The 23,912-nt window shown below is 42.5% G+C and overlaps 1 protein-coding gene across 1 annotated transcript in view; it reads right to left on the minus strand.

Annotated features, from left to right (window-relative positions):
- The window catches only part of LOC117560058 (next to BRCA1 gene 1 protein-like), a 65,303-nt gene that overhangs the window by 20,362 nt on the left and 21,029 nt on the right, over positions 1-23,912 (minus strand). Inside the window, 10 exon segments of the mRNA XM_034236808.1 lie at positions 6,538-6,816; positions 7,948-8,124; positions 10,613-10,723; positions 10,983-11,058; positions 13,638-13,751; positions 13,888-14,073; positions 14,160-14,243; positions 14,867-15,026; positions 15,534-15,740; positions 22,653-22,778. Of these exon segments, the coding sequence (XP_034092699.1) occupies positions 6,538-6,816; positions 7,948-8,124; positions 10,613-10,723; positions 10,983-11,058; positions 13,638-13,751; positions 13,888-14,073; positions 14,160-14,243; positions 14,867-15,026; positions 15,534-15,740; positions 22,653-22,778 (1,520 nt within the window).

Raw genomic sequence — 23,912 nt, forward strand, 5'->3', positions numbered from 1 at the left:
GAGTCACCAAGGGAGAGTCGTAGTCGAGTCCAAGTCCGAGTCACCCAAGGAGTGTCCGAGTCGAGTCCGAGTCATCATTACCTGTGTTCGAGTCCGAGTCCAAGTCCGAGTCACCCAAGGAGTGTCCGAGTCATCATTACTTGTGTTAGAGTCCGAGTCCAAGTCTGAGTCACCTAAGAAGAGTCCAAGTCAAGTCCGAGTCACAAGTCTTCATGTATTAATCTTCGTGGATATATGTGTTGAAATGTAGCTGCTCCTCTACATTGCTTTTATCCTGTCATGTTATACTAATCTGTCTATTGAACTGCTGTGAAGCGAGTTTGGCTACAATTCTTGTAATAGGTGCTATACAAATATAAAGCTTATTTCTAATATTAATATTTGTATTATTATATATAAATAAACTATATTTAAAATGAGTTACCTTTTAAAGAAGTGATTATATTTGTATGCCAATATTTTCCTATGGTAAAGTTTTCGTTTTGCACTTTTATTTTGATAGTAATAAGATCGGGACTCTTATTTTGAAGGAACTTTTACCGGTTAAATCGGTTTACTGATAAAGATTTAGCCCCAGAAAGCACATGGCTACTTAGCGTCATTCTGCATGTTAAGTAGCCATGTGCTTTCGTGTTATCAGCTGAATCTTTATTTATTGATTAGATCGCATTACTCTGATAGTTTTCAAGACAGCCTCTATGTCTGAACTCAATCCTTAGAGTAATGTGTTACGGAGCCTTCTCTTCAATATTGTTTCCACATAACGAGCATTTTGCGCTGCTCTTTTCCAATGTGGAAGCAGAATGTGTGAAAGCATACAGCACGATGCGGGGTGTGTCTCTAGACATCTCTAGACTGGAGTAGCGGGGCCCAGTACGTGAACTCGCCTCGCAGGTGCACACGCCAGGATAGAGGACATCAGACTCCAGAGAAAATTTGCTCGAGTCCAAGTCGGAGCGTCAATGTACAAGTCGAGTCCGAGTCATCGTAGGGGGAAAAATTCACGAGTCCGAGTCCAAGTCATCGTGCGCGAGAATTCACGAGTCCGAGTCGCGTCAATCAGTGCGCGAGTCCGACTCGAGTCCGAGTCCAGGACTCGAGTACTCCATCTCTGCCTAGCGCCATGTTTTGATGTCTGTTCTTGTTAATAGCTTCGTAAGTTCTTATCATGGAGTGATGATGTATGTACCCATCGATTCTGTGTCATCTCACGATCAGATCGATGGGTTGGACGTGCAGCTACGATAAGTAATAAGGGTGTTATGAGTGAGTTTCTGTGCAACACTCCGTTAGCATTTTTCGCTCGTGGCTAATTCATAGGCTAAGCGCTAGCTTTGTGGGTTTAAAAAAAAAAAAAAAGATCAGTTAGCTGAGTTTCTTCCCGTTACATGGATATAAAACATTCATAGTTTATTGAATATTAAGATGCCCTCAGACGCTGTTATCTGCAGATGACGCGTTTTCCCCCCCCCCGGTATCGGGGGTGCGGTGTAGAAGAGGTTAAAGGGGCGTGACCACACAGCTGTGACAACTCAGCAATCAGGACTGGTGACCATTTTAGGCAGCACTTTCCTGTAGCGTCAGCTTCAGACAGATGAAGACAATGGAGTACTGCGGGAGTCCTGCGGGAGTCACGAGGGAGGCAAAGAGGAGGCAAACCCTACTTTGATTGAGCTAAGTATCGCTGGTGTTTATATCCACTCTTGCTAAAAACATGTGTATATTCTCCATTCCTGTTTATGTGTCCTCTTGCAATTATTACTGACCTGTGCATCTCCTAATCGTTGTAACCGGCCTGTTCTCGTCTATCCCACATGCTCCACTGAGATCCAACATCTAGTTACAGGCGGCCTGTGGAACTGCCAGTCAGCTGTTCCTAAGGCTGACTTCGGCCCAATCCCAAACCACTCCCTCGACCCTACCCCTCCGTGATGGAGTGAACTCCGTCTGTAGCCACACTCGCAGCTCAACGAGGCTCCCTCCTGTCAGATGGAGGGAGTAAATACAGCAGCAAGCTTTGGGACAGCCTCCCCTCTCTCCGGCAGAAACAGGAAATGCCGTAACTGTATGTAACAACGATTTCAAATCAGCATCTCTTAGACAAAACGTTTAAATGAATAACTCAAATAAAACTCCAAACATCTTTCATTGTGTTTCAAAGCTCTTTTAGTTTTAAACCTGATGTTTATAAGCTTCTTAGTTTTTGCAACGGTCTGTAAATATACACAACTTTATAATAAAATGCACACCTTTACCTTTTTCTAGACTAAACACAGGTATGATCCTAAGTTAAAAACATATGAGGTTATCATGAGGTTGTTAACATCGCAATTTATCAGTGGATGTTTGCTGGAACTACTTGTAAACAGCGTGTTTCCTGACGGACACACACAGCGTGACTCCGGTCAGGTAGAGACCGGTCTCAAGTCAGCACCGCTGCAGACTCGCTGTTTGAGGGCTTGATAGCCCACTCCCCCTCCACACTCGTTGCTTTGGAACAGCCCTCAATATGGCGGACCCTCCGCGTGAACGCGCAAACGGAGGGGTAGGGTGTAGGGGGCGGTTTGGGAATGGGCCTTCATCTCTGGCTACGCCTCCCTGCAGTCTCTGGATTTCCTTGCTCTCACTGAGACCTGGATTACTCCATCCAACTAATCCACCCCAGCAGCTCTCTCCGCAGCATATTCCTTCACCCATACACCCAGACCCACTGGCAGAGGAGGTGGCACTGGTCTCCTGCTCTCTCCCAAATGGAGCTTTTCCCTCTTCAAGCTACCTAACTTCACTCCTTCCTCCTTTGAATTCCATGCCGTCACAGTAACCCATCCTATACAATTAACCATTGTTGTTCTTTACCGTCCACCAGGCGCCTTGGGGGACTTCTTGGAGGAATTAGATAATCTCCTCTCACACATCCCTGAAACTGGCCCTCCCGCTGTACTTCTCGGAGACTTCAACTTCCAGACAGGGAAGATAGACGAACTAACATCTCTGTTAACCGCCTTTGCTTTCTCACTGTCTCCATCCCCACCAACTCATAAAGCTGGCAATGTCCTTGATCTCATATTCTCAAGGAACTGCTCTACTTCTAACCTCTCTGTAAACCCGCTCCACACATCCGATCACTTCTTCATTTCATTCTCTCTACCCCTTTCCAAACATAACAAACTCATCTCTTCTAATTCTGCACCTGTCCGCCGTAACCTTCGTTCCCTCTCCCCCTCTACCTTTGCCTCATCGGTGCTCTCAGCTCTCCCTTCCTCTGACTCGTTCCAACTCCTGCCTCCAAACTCTGCTGCAGAAACTCTCCTCTCTACTCTCTCATCCTCTCTGGACGCTCTCTGTCCTCTCACATCTCGGCAGGCTCGTCAGTCCCCTCCTGGCTAAATGATGCACTGCGTGCTAATAGAACCATCCTTCGGGCAGCAGAGCGGAAATGGTGGAAATCCAAACACCATGACGACCTTCTAACCTATCAGGCTCTCCTCTCCTCTTTCTCGTCTTCCATCTCTCTGGCAAAAAGCACTTTCTTTCAAGATAAGATCTATTCTTCATATTCTAACCCCAACAAACTATTTCCATCTTCTCCACCCTCTTGGACCCCCCCAAAGCCCCTTCCCCCTCCTCCCTTCTGTCAAGCGACTTTGTTAACCACTTTGAAAAAAAGGTTGATGATATTCGCTCTTCTTTTTCTGACTCACCATTACTCACCGCTGGGTCACCAGACCCTCCTTCCACCAACACACTAACCTCCTTTTCCCCTCTCTCTCCAAGTGAGGTTCTTACCCTCATTACCTCTGCCCGCCCTACCACCTGTCCTCTGGACCCTATCCCTTCAAACCTCCTTCAGACTATCGCTCCTGATATTCTACCGTTTCTCACCCATTTCATCAATACTTCTCTAACTTCTGGTCACTTTCCAAACAGTCTCAAGGAGGCAAGAGTAAACCCTCTCCTAAAGAAACCCACTCTCAACCCGTCTGATGTTATAAACTACAGGCCTGTCTCTCTCCTCCCGTTCCTGTCTAAATCACTTGAACGCGCTGTCTTTAAACAACTCTCCTGTTATCTCCATCAGAACAACCTTCTGGATCCGCACCAGTCTGGTTTCAAGGCAGGTCACTCAACAGAAACTGCCCTCCTTGCTGTCTCTGAGGAACTGCACACGGCTAAAGCAGCCTCCCTCTCCTCTGTCATCATCCGTCTGGACCTATCTGCTGCATTCGACACGGTGAACCATCAGATCCTCCTTCGCACTCTCCAAGAACTTGGAGTTTCAGGCTCTGCACTTTCCCTCCTCACCTCATATCTCAAAGACCACACCTACAGGGTAACTTGGAGAGGGTCATCTCAATAAGTATTGAGATGAACTTTTGTTATTGACCAAATACTTATTTACCCCCCCAGACCCCCCCAATAAAGCAAAACTGCACGTTTCAGAGTGGCCTTTTATTGTGGCCAGCCTAAGGCACACCTGTGCAATAATCATGCTGTCTAATCAGCATCTTGATATGCCACACCTGTGAGGTGGGATTGATTATCTCGGCAAAGGAGAAGTGTTCACTATCACAGATTTTTTCAGATTTGTGAACAATATTTGAGATAAATGGTTATTTTGTGTATATAGAAAATGTTTTAGATCTTTGAGTTCATCTCATGAAAAATGGGAGCAAAAACAAAAGTGTTGCATTTATATTTTTGTTCAGTGTATATACATATATCATTATTATTATAAATACATAACTACTATTATTATTATTATTACATTTTAGATTTTATTTTTTATACCACTGGAAATAATTACTGCACTGTATTCCTTATTCCTAAGTATGTATGCTGCGTGTATTTGTTGTCTTATGTTGTGATGTTTTTTGTTTTGATGGCACCTTTTGAAAGGGAGAAGCATTTTTATCCATTGTGTATGAATGCTTCAGCTCTTCAGACCAACATAGTGAGATGTGAGGATGTTCCTAATTGTGTTGGTATGCAGCCTAGGTCTGGTCTGTTTCATAAAGCAAATCTGCCACTTTTATATTGTAGAATTTGTAAAATTAAAGCAGTCTTTAATTGTTTGTCCTAAACATAGCAATATATGCTTTTGAAATGTAACATGTTTTTGAAAAAAAATAGTATACAGTTTATATTGTGCATCACCTTTAGCTTGAAAATACATAGATGTTTTTTTAATCTATACAATAAATAAATAGACAGACAGACAGACACTTTATCAATCCCAAATTGGGTAATTATTTAACAGCAGCAGGTATTAAAATATTTAAAGTTGGAATAAAGTATAAACTACACAAGTATAATGCACAGCAATCCATAAAATGAGTCCGATATGTTCATGAAAACTCCCCAGGAGACACCAACACTAACATGGCCGAGTGGACTCCGGAGTTTGCTGCATGAGTCTGAGTATGATCTGTGGTGTAGTGGGCTGTCACTCAAAAACTGAGTAGCCAATGAGGACGCACCCCTGAAAGTCCCGCCCACCTGGGATGTTTGTGTCAAAATCTCAAACAAAAAATGAGGGAGCGCAAACGAGAAGAGCTGCAGCGAGAGCAAAAGTCTGATCATTGAGAAAGAAGAAACAAGAACTGCAAACAAAAACCTGTTAAAACAAAGACAAAAGACTCATAGTTTACCATGATTTGTTTGCAATTTATAGTTTTATTTTTTTAATTAATTTTATTTTGTTTGACTTTTTTTCTCTTAAACTCTTAGTTTTGCTTGATTCTGAGAAAGTGTTGCTTTATCTTTATGACACAAAACTAATCCCATAGAGATGCACATTCGTTTTTTTATTAACTTATCATAACATATAATGGGAAAGAAGCGTGAATGAACAAATTAATTAATACATTTAGTCAAGTATTTTCTAGAGTTTTCTAATATCTCTTGTTCAGAGGTTGATGTCGTTGCTTTATATGTTACAATTCTGTTAATCAGTTAATGTTGTCTCTCAGAATCTCTGGAGCATAACTTTAAAGTGTGTTTACAGACAAGTGCTCAAGTCTTTGAAAAAAAGTCCTCATAAAAAAGCCTGAAAGGTGACCAACAGACCAAGGACATCTGAGTCTTCTAAGAGCACAATGACCAGTCCATTTACTTTGATGGGGCCGCCCTTTTGAAGTGGTTTACAATTCACTGAGAACTACGAAGAAGCAGCAACAAAGAGCTGAAGCACACTATGGAAACATTCAGTCAGCAATATTAAATTACAAAAAGGTTAAATAACCTGATAACATTATTAACGCTACTTTCAGTCTGCAATCATTTGTGTGGCTTTTAGAAAGAATATGTGACCTCAAGGATTGATGTCAGCAGTCAAAACACAGAAGATACTAAAACTAATATACAATATTATCTAAAGGACGGACATAAACATAATAAAAACACATTTTTGAGTAGAGCGGATCTTTAAGGATTAAAACTTGAAGCCAAAGCGGTGTTTTTCTAGATGACACATGTTTAGCAAACGCTTCTCATTCAACATAAAAAAGGGTCCAATCAAAATGTGTTTTAGAGCATCACCTGTGGCTGTGTGCAGGGTGGAGGCCCCGGGCGGAGCAAGGAGTGGGGTCGGTGCTGAGCTGGGTCCTGGAGCCGGGGCCACAACCAGGGGAGCAGGCAGCGAGGCTTTGATAGGGCGAGGGAGGGAAGCCTTCAGCGTGGAGGGGCACAACAGTGGGGGGTTAGAGGTGCTGGGGCTGCTGCCTGCGCTCTCCTCTGTCCTCACTGTTTTACTCTTCACACAGGAGGAGGAAGAGGAGGAGGAGGAGGAGGAGCCTCCCTGAGCAGCAGGACGCAGCACTGGGGGCAAACAGGAAGTCCACTGTTAGACACTGAACTGTGATACTCTTTATTTACATGCAAACACATAGAGCTGCAGACGGGAACATATGGTTAGATTAGTGTCAAGATTAATGAATCCACACAGAAGGATTCACAAATGTAATTTATATATATTAAAAAAATGTCAATGTATACACAAATCCACATATATAAAAATACGTTTCACAAATATATTTCTGATCCATACATTCTTTTTTTTTTTTAAATAAACGTAATATTAATCCACAAATATATGTATTTAAAAGTGTTTAATGTTTCCATCTAAAAACATATTTAAATGTAATTACCTTTATATAAAAAATGCTTTTTGTGCAGGAATCTCTCTGCATTTGTGTGTGGATTTTTGAGACGACGCCATCAGATTGACAAATGCATTATTTTCAACAGGAAACTGTTTGTAGTCAATCAGATTTTTAGCCAATGACATGAGCGCGACCCTACGACGGTGTGGTTTATGCGTTCAAAACGTAGCGTAACATCTAAACATTCTGCATAGTAAATAGGGGGAACATTTCATTTTTTTTCAAAGCCTGTGTTGTGTCTCACTGCAGATACTCCCCTACACTGCCTTGTCATGCTCTGTGAACACTTGCATACTGTTTTGACCCTGAAGTTTCATTTCGCATTGCACATGGCGTCTGCCGATCGCCGCTGTTAGCTAAAAACGATCAAATGCATTACCAAACATTATAGACTGCTTCAATATCCCTATTAAACTAATGGTGGCTTGTTTTTTAGTTTAGTGGAAGGTTGCTTAAATAGCAACAACATAAGTATAACTTTATCTGGATAGCATGTGTTCACTAGAGCAGCATCAATGGAGGCTGGTTACACATATTTTTTAGAAACATATATTATATATCTATTTAAAATGTATAAACATGAGATTGTATTTTGAACAAACTCCATGTTTGGACGAACTAAGTCAATAAAGTAAAAATAAGGGTTGATCTATTGACCGTATTTCTGCTGCCCTTACTTTGATAAAAAAAAAAAGCAGCAATCAAAAACTGGAAATTAATCTGAGGACAGATTAAAGGCAACATAATTGAGTCTGCAGCTTCAGAAGAGCAGCCCCTGCTGACTGACCTTTACCGGTCCCCTGGCGGGGCCCTCTCGGAGGGGCGTGGTCGGGGGCCTCCTCCAGGGTCATTGAGCGAATCACAGTCTCACAAACAAACTCAGTCCCGCTGATGTCATCCTCCCCTTCCTCCTGAGCTGGGACTCCTCCCCCTTCTGCTCCGGATCCCGCCCCATGAGGGACATCTGAGTAACAGGAAGTTGGACAAATGTTATGTCTTCAAATCAGCTTCTATTTGAAAAAAGCATTTATTTTGGGGTGATAGGATGCTCTCAATGATTTCATTTCATCAGTTTGTTTCTGTGGTTCCATAAAATGAAGTGCTACAATGGAGTCCTGAATCCGAAAAAGAGGTAGCATTTTCCGGTCCCTTAGTCTCAAAATCTAGAGTTTTTTGGTTAGACTCCTGTTAATACAAGCCAACAAGATCTTCACGTTTTGTTCTACGACATTGTGGCAGCGGGGTGTGGTTAGAGCGCCGGCTGCTGGAGTGATGGGAGTGGCTCAGCCGGAGACAAGACAGCTGATCAGAATCAGGTAATGAGGCTCTCAGTAAAAAGCATGCTGATAACCTGATTCTGGTCTCTCTTGCAGTAGGCTGGGTCCTGAGAGGAGGACCATTTGACACCAAGCTGTCTCAGGGAATAGTTTCATCTGTTTCATATAATCTCCTGAGTCGGGATCCCGAAAGAGATCCTGACTGACCAGGGCACATCATTTACGTCACGCACACTACGGGAGCTGTATACACTTTTTGGCGTCCACTCAATCCGGACTAGTGTTTACCATCCTCAGACCGACGGCCTGGTGGAGCAGTTTAACAAAACACTAAAGAACATGGTTCGTAAGTTCATTCACGAAGTTAGTCGTAATTGGGAAAAATGGTTAGACCCTCTGTTGTTTGCAGTGCGGGAGGTGCCCCAGTCCCCCATGGGATTTTCTCCCTTAGAGCTATTATTTGTCCGGAAGCAACGGGGTGTATTGGACCTAATTAAGGAAAACTGGGAGGACTGTCTGAACACCAGTAAAAATTAAATTCAATATGTGATGGACCTGCGGGCAAAACTTCATTCTCTGGGGAAGATATCACATGAGAATTTGCTCCAGGCCCAGGAACGTCAGCAGCGCCTGTACAACAGAGGGTCGAGACTGAGACAATTTTCACCAAGAGATAAAGTGCTTGTGTTACTCCATCCTCTAGCTCTACACTACTCGCCAAGTGGCAAGAGCCCTTCGTGGTCACACTGCGAGTGGGGGACGTATATTATGAGGTGGTGCGTCCTGACAGGGGGGGAGCAACACAGATTTACCACCTTAACCTCCTCAAGCATGGAGGGAGGTGGCGCATGCTTCTCTGGCCACCACGGTGATCGAGGGAGATGAGTTGTGACCGGTCTGTTGTGATGACCATCTCTCACCGGGTCAGAGAGCAGACGTTGCCTCGTTGCAAAGGCAGTTTGCAGATGTGTTCCACCCATTGGCAGGGCGCAACTCTCTAATCCACCACCACATAGAAATGCCCATTCGTTCACGGCCCTATCGGTTGCCAGAACACAAAAAGAAAATTGTTCAGGCGGAGCTTTAGGCCATGCTAGAAATGGGAGTGATAGAAGAGTCCACCAGTGAATGGTGCTAACCCGTCGTGCTGGTACGTAAGTCCGACGGGTCAATCCAGTTCTGTGTGGACTACCGCAGGGTTAATGAGATGTCCAAATTCGATGCTTACCCAATGCCCCGGGTCGACGAAATCCTGGATCGGCTAGGCACAGCTCGCTTTTACGCGACACTGGATTTAACCAAGTTGGCAGATTCCCCTATGACAAGAGTCCACGGAAAAAACGGCTTTCTCCACTCCGTATGGTTTGTACCAATTTGTCACACTTCCTTTCGGGTTGTTCGGGGCCCCAGCCACCTTCCAGCGGCTCATGGACCGGGTCCTGCGTCCCCACTCTGCATATGCTGCCAAATACTTAGGCGATATGGAGCACGTAGTGGAGCATGTAGTGGAGCATGCGCGTGAACTGCGAGCGCCGGAGCCTTGCAGCGGCGAAACTGTGGCGCGCTTCATTGCACCGCATGTGTGCAAAAGCTGAAGTGCGCCGCATTTGCGCAGTGCTCCCTCCGCAAGATGAGGCCCCATGCAGTCTGCGTGATCTGCGTGTAGGGAGGCGCGGGCCTGAAAACATGTAAGTACCATAAACGTTTGTTTGTCAAATAATTTATTCACTGCAATATTCCAAAATCCAATTGAAAAATCCCATTGCTTTTGTTCAGAGAGCCCTTCACTGCACCACTCTATTACTGTGGTCTATATAAAGCTTTAGTCTAGTCCACAAGCATCAAGACAATAACTAAACTCTATCATTTGTATTGGTTAAAATGCCTCAGTACATCTCTTCTACAACTGCTTTCTATCTTTTGCTGTTGCTATAATAGCTAGCTCCACATTGAGGGTACTGGACTCCAAAGAGAAGTGATGACCATATATAGTATTCTGTGGTGTCTGTTGTTTCACTGAGCAGATGTTGGACAGGGGACATTTTATTTTTCTTTGTATTAAGTATGAGTGAATATGTTCATTTGAACAGTTCACACATGCATTTAAGGCTGTGCATGCTTTCCTCAATGATCCACCAAGAACCTTGAGCAAATATGAATAGAAAACTCCTTTACCCATAATGCTATTGATGACTTCAGTCTCTTCCTGGGTGAGACCCAGAGAGGGACTGCTTTTGTCCTGCAGGTGGCCATCTTGAGGCAGAGGGGACATGCATGGGGTCATGTCTGAACGGATAAAAGACATCAGAGACTGAAGTCTGTTTATCAGCCAGGCCCCCCGACATGTAGCACTGATTTATAATCATTGAGAATCACAATGAGAGCTTCAGCGAAAAACTGAAAAACCACAACTGTATCCGCCTCAGTAGAGGATAATGTTGGTTTTTCACTACAATATTATATGTCTGTATTGTTGATTCAAACAATATCAATATCAGCTTTGAACACACACACCAACCAGAGGACACACAGGAAGTGGTCTTACCAGCAGGTGTGTTGTTGGGGACACTCTCCAGCTCCTGCACGATGTTGATGTCCAACAGCTCAAAAGACAGCAGATCCTGAGAGATCAGCAACAACAGATAGCTAGTAAACACTCTGAACGGCATTATGGGAGATGTAGGAGGCAGAGTTTTAGGAGTTTGACGTACACTACATATAAAAAGTCAGGATTTCAGCCTCTGCTGTTTCCATTTGGACCGTCACTTGTGAGTGTGAAAGACCACACTAAATCCCTAGACCTTTAAGTCATTTATCAAGGAAGATTCTATAATGTGACAATGTGCTGCTTTTGTTAAACTCTACTTTTGTGTGAGAACAAACATCCTCCGGTGGGTGCTGAAAACAAATGTCAAATACATATTAAGTAGCCCAAAAAGATAATAAAACCCAAGCGAGCAAAGCCAGTCTGTCAGTGGTGCAAGGAGCTATGTGGACACAGGCTCATTTTCACACTAGCTTACATTTGGCGTATTGACCTGAATATGCCCCTTCCTGCTTGACATTACTATTACATACTGTACAACAAAAGTTAAAGTTGGAATTGAAAATGATATATGTGTTTTAAACTATGGAGTGGACACAGTGGGAGGACTGCTTCTGATCAGCAGTAATCCTACACCACCAACTGCATGTGCTAGCAGCAGAATAAATGTAAAGTTTAAAGGCGTTACATGTCTACGGAGTACATTTATTTTCAGGATTAAGTTACTAGTTAACACAACAGCATTATACATGAACCCAACAGCAGAGGTGGGAAGTAACTAAGTAGATATACTCAAGTACAATTTTGTACTTTACTTGAGTATTTTCATTTTATGCTACTTTGTACTTCTACTCCACTACAGTTCAGAGGTAAATTGTGTACTTTTCCTCCACTACATGTATTTAATACCTTTAGTTACTTTACAGATGTGGATGAATGATGTGAAATCTAATCAAGTCTTAAATCAGGCTTTAGTTCCACCTGGAGTAAATTCACAAGCTACCCTGCAGTCAGGGTTGGGTTGTAACGGAATACATGTAACGGCGTTACGTAATCAGACTACAAAAATCAAGTAACTGTATTCAGCTCGCGTTACATTTGAAAAACGAGTAATCTGATTACAGTTACTTTCGTAAACCTGAAGTGAATACATTTTGGATTACTTATTGGAGGAAAGATTTCCTCACAACATTTAATATTCATTACTAAAGGTACAGCCGAATCATCACAGCGCACAAAACCCATTACCGCCGCAGATGGACCAAAAAAGGGAGCGTTTGAAAAAAGGGGGCGGGTCCGCTCAGTGAAACAATAACAACGAAACATGGAGGAACTAAAGTCTGCGTTTAAATCGTGGCGATATCGACACCACTTCAAATTTAAGACCATGGGAAGAATATCACGGTCCAGTGTACCTTGTGTCTTCCAACCATCAATATACACTGTCTGCATCAAAGGACTCCACGTCCAATCTCAAAAAGCACTCGCATGACCGATGAACACTTTGAGCAGCTCCTGTTACGCTATAACAGCAAAATCGCCACTGTGGCAGTAGAGTGAAATTGACACCCGAAACCTGAGATCAAATGTTTTATTTTTGTTTATTATTGTTTTCATTTTAATTCATGTCCTGCCAACACTGGCAGGACAGAAGGCGACACGCCCGTTCTAAGCCGTGTCCCTCACTCCTCACATCCCAAGCTGCATCCCCAACAAGTTTATTATGTTGTTACATCGTTTCAGATGTGATGTTTCAGTTGTGCTCTTGATAAGCCATTAAAACAGTAAAAACACGTTCAGTTTCCTTTTGCTTTTTGTGTCTCCTGTTCACCAAAACATACCATCTGTGATGGAAAAAGAAAGTAATCCAAAAGTAATCTAAAAGTAATCTGAATAGGTTTTTAAGACATGTAACTGTAACTGTATTCAGATTACTTTGAGAGCCATGTATTCAGTAATCAGTAACTGATTACATTTACAAAGTAACCCTCCCAACCCTGCCTGCAGTATACAAAGTCATTCAAACTAGCTGCACCTTTACCAGCTTTGAGAACACTTTCATGATCAATCATTATAAAACATATCATATATATTATTCTGAAATGGACCAATCTGCACAACGACTACTTTTACTGTCGTTACTTTCACTATATTTTGATGAGAATACTTTTCTACTTTCACTTAAGGAACATTTTGAATGCAGGACTTTTACTGTAACAGAGTATTTTCTACACTCTGGTACTTCTACTTTTACTCAAGTACAAGATCCGAGTACTTACTTAATACTACCTCTGCCCAACAGTATTTTAGGTAGTTAACATTATTTCTACCTACTGTAGCTTCAGCCATGAAATATATATTATCCTGAATTCGACCATCCTACATAATGATTTTTATATTTTTGGCACTTTAAGTACATTTAACTGAAAATACATCTGTGCTTTAACTTGATTACAATGCAGAATGCAGGACTTTTACTATAGTATTACTACACTGTGCTCAGAGTACTTTCCCACCTGTGTGTGTTAAATATGAGACAACAATTAGAAGGTGTGCCTGTGGTTATGAGGGTGAGGATTATGCATTATTACAAATCTACTAAACATTACATTGAATATTCAGCAGCCAATAGTGTGCTGGGTGCAGGTGTGTTACCTGAGCAGTGAGCAGGTCCACAGAGGGGATGTAGTACTCCTCTTGGTCCACGGTCATCAACGGTTGCTCTGGAGCGGCACAGGCCTTCCCATCCTTTGCCGCCGGGTTCTTACCCTGCAGAGAAGCTCATACTTACACACCCTTATCTGCAGTGTGTCGCTATGTGTGTGTGTTTATACATCACTGTGCATTCCTATTTTATATCAATGCATTTATTCAGTCTTATCAGAATCCTGTTTCCTGGTTGTACCTGCGGGGTGACACAGGGGGACACCAGGATCCCGTCAGCCATCATGGGGGCCGGGGCCAGAGGGTCCACCACGATGCTGCACCAAACCCTGGGGCCAAACTGCTCTCCGCCGTGGGCCAGACGCCAGTGGGAAGTGTAGGAGCCCTCCACCCCGGGGGCACACAGCGCTACACTCACTATACCAACCTGCACACACACAGCAGGAAAATGCTTACCACATAAATAACAAGTTAGAGGTGCATTTACAATGATTATCTAATGCAGACTCTCACCTGTCCTGGCTGGAGGAAGGGGACGGACACTTCTCTCCAACGATCCCCAGAACCCACCGCCAGGTTCCCCCACATGAACTTCAGCTGGGGGAAGCAAAACAAGTGAAAGAGTCAGAAATGCTTCAGAGTCGTTCATTGTTACCGCTGGAGAAAGTGCAGATACTTGTTTTTAAATGTCATTTTAGAATGTGTTTCTGTTGCATTATATCTTAATGCTTTTAATGTTTATTAAACCTTTGCATTTCCTTGTGTTGAAATGTGCTACATATATTGACTTGCTTTTCTGTTAAAAAAAATAAAAAGACGAGGCAATATAATAAAAATCAAAGCATTTAAAAAAGTAAACATATAGAAGTAATGCTCCCTCATCAACGGTAGTTCCTGTATCCTGTAGGATATTTTTAAAAGCTCTATTAATCTAATCAAAAGTTATTCATGGTTTCCAGAAGTTTCCCGGAGATTTATTTGGGCTACTCTGACCAGCTTTTGGACCAGCATTACTGGCTATCATTTCCATTATGTACACTTTACATATACAAAAGGTTTTAAAATCAAGTTGGCAGATCGGAGCCCTTTCATCCTCCCCAAATGTAGAACCCTTACCAATTTAGATATTTTGTTCTCCAATGGCACAAGATGCCTTCTAACACACTTGGCATATTCCAATGAAATGTGCTTAACACCCTCAAAGGAGGATGAACTCTTACCTTCGTATCAGCGCTCCAGCTGATTGTCCCAGTGTTCCTCATCTTCCAGTACTTGATAAACTTTGTCCCTGGTCGCAGTCTGGTTCCATCGGGAAGGTTCTCATCCAGAAAAGTGGCTGTCATGGTAGGAACCACCAGGGGACAGGGACGCTTTGGACGCCTGGGAAAGAAATAAAGTCCTGCATGGATCTTGAGATGTTCTTTTAAAGATGTGTTCACATAAGTTCAGACCAGCTGTGGTAATTTGTTTCACATCCAAGTAAATAAACCTATAATTGAAAGTGTAGCTGGAATGAGTCTTGAACCTGGTCATGAGTTAGCATTCTTATCACTAGGCTCCGTCCTCACAGGTTTTTGGTATGATTCCTGAAATGTGATCTGTGTTTTATACTAGCTTACAAGATATTCACATTTTGTACACATATATTACGTCCAACATTAGCTGCCTTTAGCTTAGCAAATTGGACATGAAGTCATGTGATTGTGATGTAATTTGCTTATAGCATTATGTTGAATTCCACTTATGTGTATGTTTGTCAACTAGCTTACACATACTTAAAAGTGACACTGTATGAAGATATATTTCTATTGGAACAGTAAAAGACATTTGTTTCAAATTACTTTAGCTAATTTAGACTCCAGAAACTGAGTTTTTTTAGTATCTTACTCGGGGCTGCTGTGCTGAGTGGCCCGAGGCTGAAGGAGGACGGGGGAGGAGCTTCCCTCGCGGTGGGAGGAGCTCCACTGTATGCCCCGCCTCTCCATCCTCAGCTGTTTCCGGATCTCTTTGACCTCGGCCTTCAGCAGGCGCTTCTCCGCCTTCAGACGTTGCTTTTCTGCCTTTCTGAAACTGCGGTCGCCTCGCCGGTAGAACCTGAGAAGGACAGCAGGGTTTGAGCCACTATAAAATGACTAAATTATGAAATGTGCCATCATTGCACCCAATTGTCCCCCATAGCTCTTGGCTGGGATCAGTGCCATTAGCAGGCTTTTCATTTGCTTCGTTAAACGTTTTTTTCGTGAATTAATCAACGAACAAAATGAGAGTTGCAGTCATATTACATTACATGTCACTTGTTAGACGCTTTTATCCAAAGCGACTTACATACTCAATACTGTGGACAATCCCCACAGGAGCAATTTGGGGTGAAGTGTCTCAGGAACACAACGACATGCTGACTGCAGCAGGGTTTGAACCTGTGCTCCCCTGATCAGAACACCAACGTACTAACCCACTGCGCCACAGCCTCCCTCATACAGTCTTGATTGTTTAGAAAGGCTTCTTTGAAGTGAAATGTTTGAATCATATTCCTAAGTCCTGATGAACTCTAATTCACATGTTCCCTTAACCCGATGACATTTTTTACTGAGGTTAGGAAAAGGGGTTAGGAAAGGCATAGGACCTGATTTCATGACTATTCAACTGCAGCCACAGTGACTACAGACAACTTTGCTTCAATACCCCCAGATGTTGACATTAGGAGAAACGTGCTGCAGATTTGAAAAATCCAAAACAAGAAAAGCCAAATACATCAGCAGCAGGATCCTGCTGTTAGCCTGTCAACACGTCAGAGCTGCTTCGTCTCTGACCCGAGGGACAGACCAGATGAGGTCTGTTTTTGGAGCAGAGTTGGATTTTAACCGCTCCACTTAGCGCTCCTACAAAGGCCTGGGACAGTTTCAGCTACTAGTCATTTGACAGTTTCAGTTTTATATAAAAACAGTGATAGAATATTATGCAGATGAAAGTCCTAGTGTTATATAAACAGTTCCAATACCTGATCCTCTGCCAACTGAATCCACACACTGTTTCCTACGCTAATGCCTGAGTAATAAATATCAAATAATATGAATACACTTTTTTGCAAGTTCTTTTAAAACTCTAAGTGCACTCTGCTTATAATACTTGCATACTTTTACTTAGAGGACATATTCTACTTATTGTCAGGTTCATATCAGTATGTAGTGTCTCTACTGGGACATGTCTCCATGCTTTAATGTTCAGAAAGCTCTTTATTTTTCTCATACTGTGCTGCTGCACCGCTTTTCACCCTCTGTCTAAAACCAGAGCCCAGTCTGCTCTGATTGGTTACGATACGATACGATACGATATTACTTTATTAGTCAGACCAAGTCTGAAATGTGACTTGTGTCACAGCAGCTCCATGTCCAACATCAACAGACAAATATCCAGACGCAATACATGAAACACAAACAACAAACATTTAACATAACAGCACAATCAGTGAGAGAAAACATGCTCAAAGAGCCTTCAGCGTGCATCTGATCTGGGATCAGCTCTGTGTTCACTGAGAGGACTGACTGATGCACAAAGGATGCTTCAGTTTGACCTTATTGAATGGTGGGACCCTGTATCTCCGATCAGATGGTAGCAGTTCATATTCACTGTTCAGAACATGGTTTGGGTCGGAGATGATGTTGTTGGACAGCCTCAGTTGTTATGATAGGCTGAGTCATAGAGTCTCTGACAGGTGGACCAGCAATCTTTGAGCAGATTTTTAACAGGTGGAGCAGTTTTGATTTTAAAGCTGCTGACAAACATTTGTACCAGGTAGTATTGCAGTACTGCAGAATGGACATGATCACAGATGTAAAGAACAACAGAAGAATTTCGCTGCTCGCCCCAAAAGACCTAAGACGGCGGAGAAAATCAATTCTTTGTTTTGTCCTTGTGCTCAGATATTCAATGTGATCCTTCCATGACAGCAGGTGGTCAATCATTACACCCAAGTATTTGTATGAAACTCCCTGCTTGATTTCATCTGTATGGATGACAATGGGGACTTTATGGGAGTCAGATGGTGAGCCAAAAATGATTTCCTCAGTTTTCTTGGTGTTGATCTCAAGAGCATTGCTATCAGTCCACTCCACCACCTGATGTACAGCCTGTTGGTGCAGCTCAGGGTCGTCTGTGTTACTGAGCAGAGATATTATTGCAGTATCATCAGAGTACTTCATGATGACTTGATTTGGTGTGTTGCTACGACAATCATCAGTGTGTAGAGTAAAGAGCACAGCTGAACTCACGCAGCCCTGGTGGGCACCTACATTGGTTGTGATGGCAGATGACAGGGTTTTGTTAACCTTCACAAGTTGCTCTCTACTAGTGAGGAAAGCAGCATACCAGTAAATCAGGCATGGATTTACTTCCATTTTGGCCATTTTTGACCCCAAGGTGTCTGCTTGTATTGTGTTAAATGCTGATGAGAAGTCTAGGAAGAGGGCTCTTGCATAGGTGTTGCGTTTATCTAAATGTTTAGTGATGATGTGAACCAGAGTGGCCACAGCATCTTCCGTACCGCACCCTTGTTTAAAGGCAAATTGGTATGGATCAAGTTTGTCTTGTGTTGTACTGATAAGAAATCGGAGCAGAATTATTTCTAGTGATTTCATAATCACTGAGGTGAGGGCTATTGGTCTGTAGTCCTTATGTTCTTTTGGGCATGGAATTTTGGGCAGCGGTTTGATGTGGGAAGTTTTCCATGACAGAGGGATGGTGTGCGTGTCAATGGAAGCCTGAAAGATGGGTTGCCACACTGGAGCCAGCTCAGTAGCAACGTTTTCAGCAGAAAGCCGCTGCACCTATCTGGCCCAGCCGCTTTCTTGGTGTTGGTGTACTGAAATGTTTTTCTGACCTCTTCGACACTGATGGTCATTTTGTCAGAGGAAGCAGGTTTCTAACATTTCAGTGCACTTTGCAGAATTATCCAGTGACTCGAAACGGGTAAAGAACGTGTTTAGTTCGTTAGCAAAACAAATAGTCACAATAGGCTTAGCTGAAGAGGTAATTCCTGTCATGGTTCTCATGGTGTCCCACACTTTTTGGGGGTTTTTGGCTTTAAAAGCATTTTCCAGGTTAGCAGGCTGGCTCTGTTGTGATTGGTCAACCGCTCAGAGATGTCCCACCCCTTAGCCTATCATAAACACGCACCTTGGCCCAAAACCTATATAACCAGGGGTGCACATAACTTTTTTACCCTGGTTCTCAAAGGAGCACCTGGAGATGTTGCTTGGTGCTCATCCTTAAAATGAAATAAACCGTAACTTTTGAGGGGGTCTTGACTTTATTTGCCAGACACACGCGCTGAACACACATGCAGAGGTGAACACAGAACACACATGCAGAGGTGAACACAAGACAACATTAGCACGACCAGTAATCCTACAAGCTGTCATCACTACCCTCCTGACTGTTCTCCTCACTGTCTTCCTCTCTGTCAGACATGGTAGCTGATGATGTAGGCCTACTTCTTTCTCTCTGGTTGAGTCTGTGATTAGCTGCTTGCATCCACAAGTCAACAGCTGGGTTTGGGTCGAAAGTCTCTGTGTTGTCATCTTAGACAAGTGGATGTAATCAAATAAGTATGTGAACAGAACCAATAACCTACCATAGCCAATAACAAATGAAACTTATTTTATTTGTGTTCATTCATATTTACCAGTTAACATTTATTTATTTATGCATCTTTTTTTTATCTCTCCAGTTTTAAAGGATATTTTTGGTTACTGTCCTATAGTATACATTGGAATGATTTCAAACCTGTTTATCCCAATAATTATGAAGGAGTGCCTTGGAAATATGTGTTTACATAAATTGTGACCAAACCGTTTGAACTTAGACTAAAGTGAACTATCTAAACACTCAAAGCCCTTTACCTTCTTAAACAACAGTCCATTTCAACTTCATCCCATGCAGTTTGGCTTCAGGGCAAATTATTCAACCGAAACAGCCAACTGCTTTTTTATAGAAAAGGTCAAAGCAATGGTTGACAAAGGAGGTGTTGTTGGTGCAGTATTTCTGGATCTACGCAAAGCCTTTGATACAATCAACCATAAGGTCCTTCTGTCCAAACTGTGGGCTTTTAACTGCTCTCCATTAACACTCAGTTGGATTGAATCACACCTTACTGGTAGGCGTCAGCATGTTATCGTCAATAATCGACTCTCTCCAGCTCTAGACTTAAGAACCGGAGTACCACAAGGTTCAATACTTGGTCCACTTATTTTTTCCCTATATATGAATGACCTGCCATCTGTCTGTCCTGATGTGGAAACACAGATATATGCCGATGACACTGTGATATATGTGCATGCCAACACAAAGCAAAAGGCTGCTGATAAACTGACCTCAGCTTTAGTGCTGATCACTAGCTAGCTACACCGCTCCTGTCTTCAGCTTAATGTCAACAAAACAGTTGGAATGTTTTTCACAAAAAGAAAATGCAACATTGTGTCAAATATAAGCATCTCAGGTGAGATTATTAACATTGTGCCTCAGGTTAAGTACCTTGGAATCATTATTGACTCTAATTTAACATTCAAAACACAAGTCAAAAAAGTGACCCAAAGAGTCAAGTTTAGCCTAGCAAATTTTAAATACATAAGAAACACAATGACATTGAATTCTGCCAAATTATACATGAATTCCATGATCATGTCACATCTAACATACTGTCTCACAAGCTGGGGGCAAACTAACAGCTCCACACTGAAGCCACTAGCAACCCTGTACAAATAAACCCTCAAAGTACTGGACCAGAAACCTAACCGCTCCCATCACTGTACCATCCTCAACAAGCATAACATCCTGAGTTGGGAAGATTTAATAAAGTATAGGAACATCGTTCTGGTTTACAAAATCCTGCACAATACAGCCCCTCCACCTCTTAACTCATTGGTTACTCAACGTAACAACACCAGACTGACCACTAGAAGCTCCACACGTGGCGACCTATCAGTCCCATTCAGGAAGAGTACTTTTGGTCAGTCATCATTCTCGGTCACAGCAATACAAAACTGGAACTCTCTACCCACTCAAATCAAAGACATACATACACATACCACCTTCACAGCTCACTTAAAAACATGGTTCACTGAGAACTACACCTGCACACACTAGTCTGTGTTAAGTATGGCGTGAGTGTTACATGTTGTGTTACATGTTGTGATCATGGATGTTGCCCCTCGTTTCTGTTATGTGATTGTGATGTGCTCTATGTGACATGTACTGTATATAGTAACGTGTGTTGTTTATTGTTCTCTTTTATCCTCTTTCCTCCTTTTTATTTTATTTTATATATTTTCTTATAACTAATGCTGTTGATATATATTGTAATTTTAAGGGTGTCTATTACCATCTGGCCGGGGACAACAGCTGGAAATTAGCCATTTAGCCAGCTGCACCATTTACTGTTTTTGTGACATCGATGGGGACTGTCCACGACACTATAAATAAATAAATAAACTAAACTAAACTAAACCTCACTGAGCTGTAGTTATCAGCCTCTCAGTCTGACTGGAGAGGACTCTCCCTCCACAATATTGTAGAAACATCTTCTTCTTAGCTAGCACCAGATTCTAATAACAACAGCCCTAACAACCCTCCCTCTTTCCCACGCTCACTCGCACTTTGGCTGTGAGCGGCGGGCGCCAGATAAGCCAACATCCCCCATTTTCATCACTTACAGCGCCCATCGTACAGGGCAAATGAAACGTGTAACCGGGGTGAAAAAGGTGTTACATTTACTTAATTATGAATATTGTTACATCAAGGCCAAAAATTAGGATGAGCGCCAACGGTTACAAATGTTTTTTTCCCTCCCAGAGCTGTCAGCGCAGCGCCTCCCCAGATCTGGCGCCCTTGGCGAACATCTATAACGCCAGCGCTACGGGCCGACCCTCAGTTAATATGCAACTCGCATGCGCACCTGCGCACCAGTTATGTGCAGCCCTGTATATAACACAATACAGGAAAGGGGAAACCCAAAAAGCACAAATAAATAGGACTCTGAGTGATATTTTATGGTGCAGAAAGAATAACTTTTCAGTTACAGTATTGCGACTGTTACCTTATGGCGCATTTCCACTGCAGCGGGTAGCCCCGTTTAAGCGTCCTTAAATCGTCCTCAAGCGGCCAGGCCAGTTTTTGGTGGCTTTTCCATATAGCGTAGCACCGGCTAGTGGGTAGTTTTTCCCTCTTTTGCCGGCCCCATAAAATCGTGGGTCTATAAGGCCAGGGCCAGGGCTGAACTAGTGACGTCAACACTCTCGACTGCTGATTGGTCAGAGAGAATCGTCACAAGATCGCGCGCGAGATCATCCCTCGCATATATATTTAGAAGCAAGCTTGCAGCATTTTTATACACAGCATTTTTGTAAACGGAGGAGCTACAAAAATGGCAACGTCAAAGAAAAGCACACCGTGGTCGACCGAGGAGGTGACGACGTTCCTACATCTCATTGGGGATGATCAAATCCAGCGGGAGCTCGACGGAACAACTCAAAATGTGAACAAAAACAAAGCCGATCGCCCCGCCTACACTGCGTTGCTACCCCAGGTCCTAAACTGTAATGGAAATGCGCCACGGCCTCGGACGGCCAGCGAGGCAGCCCGAGGCCTGAGCGAGGACGCTTAGGGACGCTTAAACGTGGCTACCCCGCTGCAGTGGAAATGTGCCATTAGAGAGGTGGATTCAAGATCCACATTTCAGAGATGTTATAATCACAAGCACAATAGCTACAGCGCAGTTTTTCAAATGAAACGTACAAATAAATAGAAATAGTGTAGAAGAAATACAAACCATTAAAAGCGAATAGTGCAAAGTAAAATAAAAATAAAACATTTGAAATAGAACAAGACTAAATCAAAACAGAAAATGAAATACCATTGTGTCAGAAGGTGGAGAATCCAGGGTCTGGTAAACATCCAGCTGGATTTTTTAAGAGATATAAAAATCTGAGAATCCAACTAGAGTGGATGTCCTACCTGCTGTGGTCCGGAGCGGGGGATCCGTGCTCTGGGATGGACAGAGGGGTCCGGGCTCTCACCAGGTTGTGACTGGGGTCATGAGCGAAGCTGCAGGGCTCGCACAGAGTGCACGAGGTACACACACTGAGCACAGAGGACAAGATAAAGGAGGGTGGAGAGAAAGGAAAGGGAAGGAGAGAAGGGGGGTTCTGGAACTACTGTAACAAGCTGACATCTGTTGTGTATTTCAACAGGAGAAAGAGAAAGTGTTCAGGCAAACAGAAACTGATTCACTTTCTAAGTTTCAGGTATCAAGGAAAGGAAACACAAGTGTCGTGTCTACACTGTGTTACCACGCCTCTTTATGTCTATATGAAGCATTATTATCTCTACCTTCTTAGAATAAACCTCACCAAGACTTCGAACCCTGGGACAGCATGTCAACTAAAACTAGAAGTCATATATTGGTCATTATTATCTGCAGTACCAACATTTAAAAAATACCAAGAAATAAAACATCTCCTTTGTTAATTATGCAATATAATGAAGAAAAGTCAAAAGCAAGAGGTTAAAGGAACAGTTCATAATTTCAGACAATTGCTTTTATTCTGAGCGTGAGATGAGAAGATAGGTATATATTTTGTTGGACAATGTGAATAACTTTAAAACTAGGAAAATATAAACGTGTGGTTATAATATAGCCCAGAATCAAACAAACAGAGGAGAAAAAATCAATCGATAAAGTAATAATATTAATTCTAATAATAATAATAATAATGTATCTTATTATTATCATACATATGAAAATAAAAAAATATTAATAGTATTAAAATATTTTAGAATTACTCAAAACACAAACATATGTATTTTATATACAGTGGAGGAAATAAGTATTTGATCCCTTACAAATAAATTAACAGTCTATCATTTTAATGGTTTCTTTTACTAATGAGAGACAGAATGTCAAAAAGAAAATCCAGAAATGTACATTATATAAAAGATAAACATTGATTTGCATTTAATTGTGTGAAATAAGTATTTGATCCTCTTGCAACCAACAAGGATTCTGGCTCCCACAGACCGGTTACATATGTTCTCTTCCTTTAGGAAAGTACTCCTAACATCAACTTGTTACCTGTATAAAAGACACCTGTCCACAGAATCAATCAATCAGATTCCAACCTCTCCACCATGGGCCAGACTACAGAGCTGTCTAAGGACCTCAGGGACCAGACTGTAGACCAGGCTGGGACTGGCTACAAGACCACCAGAGAGCAG

This window comes from Gymnodraco acuticeps, unplaced genomic scaffold (genome assembly GCF_902827175.1).
Source record: "Gymnodraco acuticeps unplaced genomic scaffold, fGymAcu1.1, whole genome shotgun sequence".
Lineage (NCBI taxonomy): Eukaryota > Metazoa > Chordata > Actinopteri > Perciformes > Bathydraconidae > Gymnodraco > Gymnodraco acuticeps.